Below are 10,770 nucleotides of genomic sequence, written 5' to 3'. Positions count from 1 at the left end.
AAGGGGGATCCGGCGGACTTGGTGCAAACTCCGGCAGCTCGGGGAAGCCGACGCGCGCCGTGCCTCTCCAGCGCTGGGGACGCGGAGTCAGTAAATATTTATCCTTGATTGCTCTTTGCTGCGAGGGAGGCAGAGGGAGATCGGGCACGGTGGGGATCGGTGCCGTTCGAGCCGAGGGATGGGGAAAGTTCCCGCGACGGGGGCCGGCCCCGGTACGGAGCCTCTCCCGCGGGGGGGTCAGCGCCGGTGTCCCCGCGTGTCCGTGACACCCTCGCAGCACGCACCAGCCTGCACGACAATCCTCTACGAGCCCTTACATGCGCATGAGAGAGGCACAAGCAGCGTGTCGTGCCGGGATCTTTCCTCAGCCACACGTTACTTCCCCGTCTATCGTTTGCCTTTATTATTTATGTGGTGCCGTGTGATATACATTAGAGCCTCGGATTTGATTGGCGTTTGCGATGACAAGACCTGTTTGTTAAGTTGTAAGGCTTCCCCCGCTCCCTCACTTGTTAAACGAACTCTGGAGGAAGGATGCCACCGAGACACGACAATATAATAAATGTCAGGGATATCCGCAGTGCCGAGATCAAATGATCAATCCTTGTCCGCTAGATAATCATTTTAAATTCGCACAGGGGGAGATTGATTTTTTTTAAGCCCTTTATTAATTGCTTCCTCGATTATTATTTTTCCCCCTCCTCCTCTGGAAGTGTTAACTCTGGTGCTGGGGGCACCTTTGGATTAATTAAACGCATTTTTAGCGTTTTAATGTTCTGCTAATTTTCAGAACAGCCCCACACTCCCCCGGAAAAGAAACAATGGCCCCTTGCTCCAACGAGGAGCCTGCTTTGGTTGTGTTTCAGAGCAGAGGGTGGCGTGATGATGAGCTCTGATTATCTCAAACTCGAGGCGGGGGAACGAGAAGGACGTAAAAAGCCGAACGACCAAAGACAAAATTCCTCCAAATACCGAATAACCCTTCGCGTTAAAGCCCGAGGAGAAGAGACAGAAATAAATAGCTGGGAAGTCGGCTCCGCATGGGGATCAAACGGTGCGGAGAGGCGCTGGAAATGCCGGCGCTGTTATCTGGAGACGAATTTCAGGCAGCTATTCAAGCTCACAGAATAATAATTATTCCAGGAGTACAACAAAAATAACTGCAGCCTACCAAGATCAAGGTGGGGAAAATATTGCGATTTCTATGTTAAATACAGCAGGGTATGTTTCGTAGGGGCAAAAAAAAAAAAAAAAAAAAAAAGGTTTAATGCTGTATTTGTCGTGTACACACTGCCGTGTTAACAAATTATCCCTCTGCTGCATGCAGCAGGATAGCTCGATATCCAGAGAAACATTTTAGATTTTAATTTCCCCCTGCAGTACCTCCAGACAACATAATAACTATAAACAAGGAGACAAATCCTGCAATGTTCACATACATCTGGAGAGATTCCCTACCTATGGATACCCCACAGCCAAACAACCCACTCCACATCCTCCGAACACACCGACACGGACCTCCGAGGCACCTCGCAACTTGTTTAGCTGCAGCACACGTCCCCTTCCGTGCACCCACCCACCCACCGCCAGCCAAAACAGGCAACACTTTTAAAACAGCATTTTTGTTTCGCCGATTATTTCGACCGTTTACTTAAGAGAAATTAGCTAAATAGCAAATCAGGTAGAATTTCCAATGATTACAAAAAATGCACATCTCCGGCTTTTTATTCATTACCTTTTTATTGAACACTCATTTTCCTTTCCTCTTGACAGCGATACATTTAATTGCAGGAGCTCAGTTATTTGGTTAGCTGTGGGTCCGTTTTTATTCAGTGTTGCCACGCACAGGATGTCCTTAAAATCAATTAAGTCTTCCTCGACTCTCATTTCTGCAACCCATTTACAGAATGTAGATACCTATTTTCATGTTTTCCTCTTCCCCCCTCCCTCCCTTTTATTCCTGGGGCAAACTCTCTCCCTCTCCCTCTCTCTCTCTCTCTCTCTCTGTCTCCCTCTCCCCCCCTCTTTTTCGCCGTTGCCTCTTTGCCTCCCTAAATCAAGGTGCAAAGATGCCAAAGAGTGATGAAATGAAAAGAAAGCCAATTGCTGGACTGAGGTGGGGGAGATAGCTGCTCGGAGTCCGCCTGCGACTATGGAGCAGTCAGTAATTGCTGGAGACAGGGAGAGCTGGGGGTTGGGCTGAGGTAGCCATGTATAAATAGTGTGATCTCAAATTGAAAGGCATAAATAACAGCAGGAGTGATCTAACCCTATACAGCCCATCTTCTACGTGCAAAAACAGCGTGCGGAGGACGGCCACATCTCCGATTGAAAACAAGTGGATCTCTGTGGATAAGATCACCGGGCAGCCATGGAAGAACTTACGGCTTTTGTATCCAAATCTTTTGACCAGAAAAGCAAAGAGAGCAGCAGCGGCAGTGGCAGCGGCAACAAGAAGGAGACCATCACGTACAGGGAAGTTTTGGAGAGTGGGTTGGCTCGCTCTAGGGAGCTTGGAAACTCTGATTCTAACCTGCAGGACATGACCGAGAGCAGCAACCATTGCCCGGTGCATCTTTTCAAAGACCACGTAGAGAGCGACAAGGACAAACTGAAGGAGTTCAACACGGGCAGGACAGCGGAAGGTAAGAGCAGAGCTGAGAGCCCTTCGCCCCGCGCTTCTCGCCGGCAGCCCCGGTCCCCTCCGCGGCCGCCCCTGGCTCTCCGCGGCGGGGGCGTCTCGGTCACCGCGGCCCCGGTTCGGCCCGGCGGGGCGAGCGGGATCGCCTCCCGCATCCTGCTTCCCTGCGGCGGCCGCCTCCCTCCCTGCCTCCCGCGGCGGCGAGAGCACAGGCTTAGAAACACGTACTCCTGCATGCATAACGTGAGCGTAGCCGCGGAAAACAAGTCACAACTTCGGTCCTGCCCCCCCGCCAGCCCCCGTTCACATCCGAAATCGATCCGGTGCGTTAGGCGTTCTCTCGCCTAGGGGAAGGCGGCAGCGCAGCACGGCAGACGTTTTTGTCTCTATCTGTGCATTTTTGTACGAGGAAATCTTGTCCGGGAAGTTTTAATGCCTCGGGAGACCTGTTCTTCCTGCTTCCGGGCCGTCAGGATGCTGCTGCTCGTTCTGGGAGAAAGCGGGAGGTGGAGAGGGCTCTCTCTGGACATTTTGTCTTGGGTCGGTCAGCCTGCGCTACTCGGAGGCTCCGACCGGCGGGGACGAGAAGCAGGAGAGGAGCGCACGGCACCCCGCAGACCCCATCCCTTCTCTAAGCAACAACAACGACAACGACAATTTAAAAAAAATATATATTTTTAAACCAAGACAGCTAAAAATCCCGCACAGGCTCACAGGGGAAAGAGAGAATTAAAAGGACGGGGGGATTAGAAAGTTGAGAAAGTGTCTCTAGGCAAGTTAGACAGGTGGACCTGCCTGGGGAGCTACTGGCTAGCTTGGGGTAATAAAAACCGGTTAATAGGTTGGGGAACAACAACCAGCCTTTCAGCTGTTTCCTACTGTTTGATCTTGTTTAATATAACACTGGGAGATTTAATTTATAGCCCAAACTTTTATTTAATATCCTTCTCTTTTCTACTTGCTCCCCAAACAGAAGAACGAGGTACAATCCCGTATTCGGGTACCCATATTTCTGCACAAGCCAGTACCACTCAGCTCTGCTTATTTTCCTTCTCTGGTCGAGAGATTAAAAAACGAGATTCAGTTTAAGGGAATCATTCGATGCAGGGGATGATTTTTTAAAAAAATTAAAGCAGGGCATGCTTCAGGAATTAAAAATAGAATGAGAAGGAACGAAAAAAACCCCTCTACTACTCTCCCTTTTTCCCCATGAATCGAAATTCTGGCTTGTGTGTTTAGCTAATCTAATCTACGGATAGGGGCTGGGGGTGGGGATGGAAGGGAGGAGTTGGAAGGAGCTGAGATGCTTGTGACAGTTTAAATTCATGCCAGGTTTCAGTCTAATTTCAACTGATTCCGGCATGTGATTTCAGTCCCACCGATATGCTAGTTAATATTTTATACCTATCACGGACATGCTGTAGCCTCGGAAAAGAGACAGCTTTTGAACGCGCCTGATTTTCCCTAGGCATTTGCTGGGTTAGCACCCTCGTCTTTTCGTAGGGATTCCCTTTACAGGAGAAATGAGAACAAAACGCCATTAAAACTAACCAGCGAATTTCCCCATCCGGAGGCCAGACCCTTCCCAAAGTTTTATCCAGCCAGTATCAGCCCGGAGCCCGGGGGAACGATCACGGCCAGGGACAATTTTCATTTTGGAAGTGAAAACGAATGCTTCGGCTTGGGTCCGGCCTGACCTAAGCCCAGATGCAGTTCAGGACGCTTTATTACGTTTAATTAACTTACGATTTGCAGTTTATAATTCGCATTTTGTGATGCTCCTAAGTATATAGGTTAATATATGTTCATGAGCACATTTCTCTGTGTGTGTATACATACATATATATGTATATAATACCTGTGTACTTGGTGAGGGAAAAGGGAATTAATTCGGGATCATCCGCAGATGCGACTCCCCCGAAATCCACACCACCCAGGAGGGAAGGCACGACAAAGGAGGCAGTCAGGGCGGGCTCGTCCCGGGACTCCGCTGGTGCCCCGTTGGATGCGCACCCGGCGGGCGCCCCAGGCAGGCAGGGGATGCCGGGGAACCGGTTCAGCCTAAAGTGGTGTCCCTCGCTCTAGCATCCCTTCCTTTTTTCGTTAGCTGGATTTGAAAGAAGGACAGTGACTTAGGCCTCCCGACATTAGGGAAAAGGAGGAAAATTTGTATTAATAAAAACGTAGGAAATAATATGCCAAAGCAAAAGAAATCTCCCTACCCAAGACAGAAAAGGGGAACTGTTTTACCGCTGCCCCCACAGCCTCCTCTCTGCCCGGGACAAGCATTCTCAGCGGCTGCCTCTGGTCGCAAGCTCTCCACGAGCCCTGTTGCAGTCCCTGGAGGTTGGGAGGGTTCCTGCTGTTTCGGAGGGGCTGGGGGTGACCCATGGCACCGGAGCCCGCTGTCCCGCACGGGGTTTCGAGCCGCTGGCAGGTATTTTGGGGGAAAGAGGGGTGTTAAGGAGGAGAGAGACAGGCGGTCTCTGTCTCATGCCCGGGGAAAGTTTCTTTTACGAGACAAATACTATCATCGTGGCTTCACCATGACAGTGGTAGGAAGCTTCTTGCACAACCCTCTTTGTCGGAGGAGAAACCCCCTTCCCCCACCTCTTCTCACCGCCTGGAGGTATCGGGGGGCCGGCCGTTTCCCTACCACCCCTTCCCTGAACTGCCCGCACCAGCGGCTTCCTCCTAACCCTGGAAAGAAAATAAAATTATATGTATCTGTACAGTTTTTCTGACAGGGCACCAGACAGGCAAGGCAGCGCGGCTCCCTTCCTCCCCCGGCCCTGGGGCGAGCTGCCCCCAGTCCGGCGCGGAGCTTGTAGCTCAGCTCAGCCCCTCTCGCCCCTCCGGGCCCTGCCCGGGGACGTCCTGCCCCCTCCGCCAGCTGCGCCCGCAAGTTGTGCTGAGTTTGGGGACGAAGAGGGGAGGAGGGAGACCCCTGTGTGGGAGAATTTCGAAGAGGTGCGAGGGGAGGCTCAGCGTCGTTTTCTTCTTCCCCCTCCCGGCAGGGATCTACGAATGCAAAGAGAAGAGGGAAGATGTGAAGTCAGAAGATGAAGACGGACAGACCAAGCTTAAACAAAGGAGAAGCAGAACCAATTTCACACTAGAGCAGCTGAACGAGCTGGAAAGACTTTTTGATGAGACTCACTATCCGGATGCCTTCATGCGGGAGGAACTAAGCCAGAGGCTGGGACTATCTGAAGCTAGGGTTCAGGTAAGAGAAAGGCTCTGTTCCTGGAAACGTGCTCACCTCCCTCCCCAACTGCCAGCGGATCCTAGCACAGTGCCCCGTTTCATGCAGAACGGGGAGGTGAAGGCAGAGGTGACACGTGTGATGGGAAAGCTGTTTGCAAGTCTGCTGTACCTGTCCTGCCAAACAGTTATTCTGCTCTGGGAATATCTGCCCGTGTCTAGCATTTCCTAGGAAGGCGGTTTAAAATTTCTTTTTGGTATGTGTGTGGGGTAGGGTGGTTGGGTGATGATAGTGTTGACAAGTCTCTTATAACTGAACAACCTTTTTTTTTTTTTAATTTCTTTTTCCCTCCTTGCAAACGTGCCATTTACTCCCCCTTAATCCTTATTTTCTTCCCGCTTTTTCTATGATGGGGCCATTATGGGGGGGAAAAAAAGAAAAAGGCCAGAAAACAATTGCCTGAATAAGGCTAGACAGTTTGGGTGCTGAGGGACGGGATTAGGCAGAGCCGGGGGAAAGGTGCCGGCTCTGATTCGCACAGCAAGCGTATGAATGCATGCCACCCCATCTGGTGGAGGTTCCCCGCGTCCCTCCCATCCCACTTCAGAGACAGCTAAATGCCAATTAGGCTTCGAAATCTTGAAAATAGATCCGGGTTGCTGTAGTCCTGGGGCCACCAGAGCTGTCTGTTTGGGTGGCTCCACATAGATTATTTTAAAATTTGATTTTCAGTTTGATGCAGAGGAAAAATACTCCCTCTTCCCCCAAGCCAACTAGGGAATGCTTCCACAAAACAGATGTCATATTAAAAGAAACAAAACCCCTCAACCAAACAAAAAAACCCAACATAGAAATAATTACCAAAAATCTACCTAGAAAAAATAAGGTCAACCTGTGGCTCTCTGAGCAGGCCCAGAGCAGGAGAAACCTGAAGGAAATCTGTCCTTGGATTAAAATTCTATACTTAGCCTAACAGACACAAACCAAACTAAAACTCAAGATGAAAAAGTCACCAAGGCAACTCCTCTATTGAACAACACGCCCTCACACCCTGGAGATAAGAGATGCCCATGTATATGTATATCTGCCCATAGGAGTGTGCGGGTAGCTACACAGGCATGGGTACAGCTCTGTGGGCAGAGACGGAGGCTCCATGCCCTGACCTCACTCCCGGGGCACAGCGGGAAGTGGAGAAACACGGGCCCGAGCTGGAGTGGGGAGAGGGGTCTGTTGGAGCCCCTCCTTAAGCATGGAAGGCAAGCTGACAGCACACTGCTCAGCCAGCAGTTGCCTGAGCAAGCCATTACCTCGCTTTAAACAGCTGTCTCCTGGAGGCAGATCCTGAAATAAATGGAGTACCTAAGTTGCCTTTGTTCCCCCCTTTTGTTTTTTTGGTTTTTTTTTTTTTTTTGTTTTTGTTTTTTTTTTTTTTTTTTTTTGGTCTTCTTTCAAGGTTTTAAGGTTTTATTCTCCCTTGAGCTCCTCTGATTCTCAGTAGAAACCAAGGAGGGCAAGGGATGGTGCTGGGCACACGCCTTAGGAATGGCAGCTTGCAGGGAATATTGCAGGGGTTCAGAGTGCTGCTGGCCTACTTTCTCCTGCAAGATTGATCTAACCACACCATATAAATTAATGAAAAGATTAAACTTTTGCTGAAGGGGACATCAACTCTTATGTCATCTTCCCAGATCTTCTTACTTGGGCTCTGTAATATCTTTCCAAGGCCTTGATGTACTGTTTCTATAAAAATAAATTACTTGTAATTGAATTCTGCACTCTTTCTTTCAAGTACTTTATTACTGAGGAGCACCTTAACAGGATGTTCATAGTTACAGGAAAATTGGTGCTTCAAGTGCTTACAGATCTTAAAACAGCACACACAGAATAAAAGAAAAAAAGCCCCCAAAAAATCAGGAGGAGATTATGACCGAGGTTAAAAAAAAATGTATTTATTAATTTATAAAAGAGGTTTGTGTGGATTAAAAAAATCCTTATACATAAAATAAGTATAAAGAGGAAAAAGAGGGAAAATGGATAATTAATTAGGAAATAAGCACAGAGTTAATATCCATCAATAAGTAGAAGCAGAAAAAAAAGAGGAAAAGGCAGAAAAGGGAAAGGTTTGTTTTTTGGTTTTTTTTTTTCCCTAATACTTTCAGAATTGTTCTCTAATTCCTATCTGAACCTCTTGTCCCTTGCTGTTAAAGGATATAGTTTCAATTTAGCGTGGAAATTTGCTGTAAATAAATTGAAGCTCCTATGGTAGCTAGTCCTTATTAACCTTTTATTTTTAGTGTTGTACTGGAAACTCATATCACCCAGCTGTCAGGGTTATAATTGAAAGTTATGAGACCATAGTGAGGAGCAGGCAGTAATTCAATTACAACAAATATCTTTGGGTTTATGGTGCAGGGCTAAATTAAATGTCATTATTCACTGTCTCTAATGGAAATCAAAAGGAAATCAGATTAGAGCATTTGTGAAAGAAATCACTGAGTGATCCTTAATGAAGAAATAACTGTCTAAAACAGTGTACTGTGCTTTACTTAGCATATTCATGACTAATTGGAATTGATCGCGAATCACACCAAGCCTGATTTATTATCGCTTAATGCAGTGGCTAATTCATCACTTTTATTCCTCATAACCTTATTTTTTCGTAGCTAAAGGGAAAGGACACTTCGTTTTCCAGATTTAAATATAATTTCGGTTTGAAAGATGTTCTGATTTGCAAGAGAAGTTGTTTAAACGCTGCTTAAATTTCTTCTGACAATTTACACTGCTTTGTCGAGGCGGGGGGGCATGGGGAATACATACAAGGAGATTTCCTGCAAGGATTTACCACAGTAAAAAAAGATGTATTATTGTCGCTACAGCTCGATAATATTTTGCATGCTCATATTTAAATGTAACTGTACATGTGTATAAATCCCTAAGGGTGCAGTAAAAAGGAGAAGCGATGCATGTTGCTAATATTTGCGTGTTGCTGGTAGGGAAAAATAGGCTTGTGCTTGTGCCGCTCTGTGCTGCGCAGGGCAGCGGGGCGGCAGCCATGCCCGCTTAGCACAGGGAGGATTGAGCTGGCGACAGCCGTCAGGGACAGGAACCAGGACTGATGGGTGGGTGGGTCTGTATGTCTATCTGTCTGTCCGTCCGTCCGTCCGTCCGTCCGTCCGTCCGTCGGTCGGTCTGTCCGCACCCGCTGCGCTCCGCAGTCGCCCGCTGCGCGCTTCCCCCGCAGACACCCCAGGCAGGAGAAATGGTGCGCTAAATCAGAGAAGGCCAATTCCTACTTAAGAAAATCACTGAGGTACCCGAGGTAATTAATGCCTTCGGAAGCCTTTCTTTGCACTAATTACTCCGTTGTAAATGACCATCATTAAGGCAATTGAAGAAAGCTTGAAGGGAAAATTTGATGTAGGAAGTGCAGTTAGTATTAATTAACCGTATGATCTCTTGGCAAGTGCAAGAACATCAAAGGTTGTAGGTGTTTACTTAGCCACAAGATTTTATCAGCGGTGAAAGTCAATGTTTGTCCATATTCGGTAGGTTTTGGTGTAAAGATAAGGATCCGCAAAATATTTTGGCCCGCGTTTCTGATGATGTTTTGGGGCGAGCTGTTGATCGAGCACGGCAAAAGGGGAAAAGTAATGAAAGTCTGAAATGCCCCCGGAAAAGAGGTACGGGAAGCGCAGTGGTAACTGCAAAGTTCTTCGGTTGTTTAAGTGAGAACGGCTGGAATTGGGGAAGCATTATCGGATTACAGGCGTTCCTCGGGTAGGGGCATGAGCACTTCTTTACATCCCAGCCTGCAAAAGATGCTACTCTTGTCTGGCCAGAGGTCTGCAGAAGCGGATTTTGTTTTCTTTAACATTTAGGGAACGGGGAACGATTCAGACCCTTTCGCGAAAGTTGACCGGATCTTTGTCAGAGATCATCGATTTTAAGCCTAGCTCGGGAGAGGGCCAGGAGCTCCAGTCTCTTGGGGCCAAGATCTCGGAGTCTGACCTGGCCCACGGTGGCTCTTCCCGGGCTGCTTAAGATGACTGGGAAGGGTTCGAGGGTCCCCTCCGTCCTGCGGGTGGTCTTACTGTAAGTGTCGCTCCAGACGGGTGGCAGAAAGACTGCCACTGCCTGCCCAGGGGACACGGGACCCTCCGGGACCGGTGCTGAGCGGCATGCTCCCGGTCTCTCCCTCTGCGAGAGCGCTTCCTAACTCCTGGGCTCAGCTGAGGGACCGCAGGAGCTCCCCGCGAACAGCCCCTCAGCAGCACAGAGAGGGGCTCACTCCGCCTGGCGTCGAGCTCATCCCTTCGACTGCTCCCGAGGGGAGACCTCAGCAAAGCTGTGCAGTCACTGGCCTCGCCCCTCCATCCCTAGCTCCTGAGATAGTGCTCCCTCAGTAGCTGCCTAGGCCACCTCCATTTTTTTGGTTGTTGTTTTGTTTTTGTTTGCTTTTTCTTTTCACAGGTCTGGTTCCAGAACAGGAGAGCAAAGTGCCGAAAGCAGGAAAACCAGATGCACAAAGGTGGGTTAGGGGTGCGGACCGGCCGGGGGCTGGCGGCCTCGGAGCCCCGGGGCGCTTTCGCCACTCACCCGGCCCTGTCTCTCTCCGCAGGTGTGATCCTGGGAACCGCCAGCCATTTAGACGCCTGCAGAGTAGCCCCCTATGTGAATATGGGAGCCCTGAGGATGCCTTTCCAACAGGTAGTTAGCTCCGGTTTTATTTTACTTTCCCCCAGTAAGCTCCGACCCCCATTCGTTTGCACGGGAGGAAGCCGGACACGTTTACAAGTGCCATTTATATAGAAGTTGGCACGTATTAAAAACAGGCTGTAAAACTTCGCGAAGGAGCCCCCGCCCGGCTTTCGGGAGCTCAGCGCTGCTCGGGACGGAGCGGGAGGTCCCGCGGCCCCGGGAGGCG

The 10,770-nt window shown here is 49.2% G+C and overlaps 1 protein-coding gene across 1 annotated transcript in view; it reads left to right on the top strand.

Annotated features, from left to right (window-relative positions):
• Positions 1 to 2,213: 2,213 nt before the first annotated feature.
• SHOX (short stature homeobox) overlaps positions 2,214 to 10,770 on the top strand; it is a gene marked incomplete at its 3' end in the record, with an annotated part of 9,809 nt that continues 1,252 nt past the window's right edge. Inside the window, exons 1-4 of the mRNA XM_031058369.1 lie at positions 2,214 to 2,645; positions 5,659 to 5,867; positions 10,317 to 10,374; positions 10,465 to 10,553. Of these exons, the coding sequence (XP_030914229.1) occupies positions 2,372 to 2,645; positions 5,659 to 5,867; positions 10,317 to 10,374; positions 10,465 to 10,553 (630 nt within the window). The remainder of the gene's footprint in view (positions 2,646 to 5,658; positions 5,868 to 10,316; positions 10,375 to 10,464; positions 10,554 to 10,770) is intronic.

The sequence above is a fragment of the Geospiza fortis genome, unplaced genomic scaffold (assembly GCF_000277835.1).
Source record: "Geospiza fortis unplaced genomic scaffold, GeoFor_1.0 scaffold366, whole genome shotgun sequence".
Classification (NCBI taxonomy): Eukaryota; Metazoa; Chordata; class Aves; order Passeriformes; family Thraupidae; genus Geospiza; species Geospiza fortis.
Note: the sequence above shows the minus strand (reverse complement) of the source record. Positions and strands in the feature narration are given on the sequence as shown.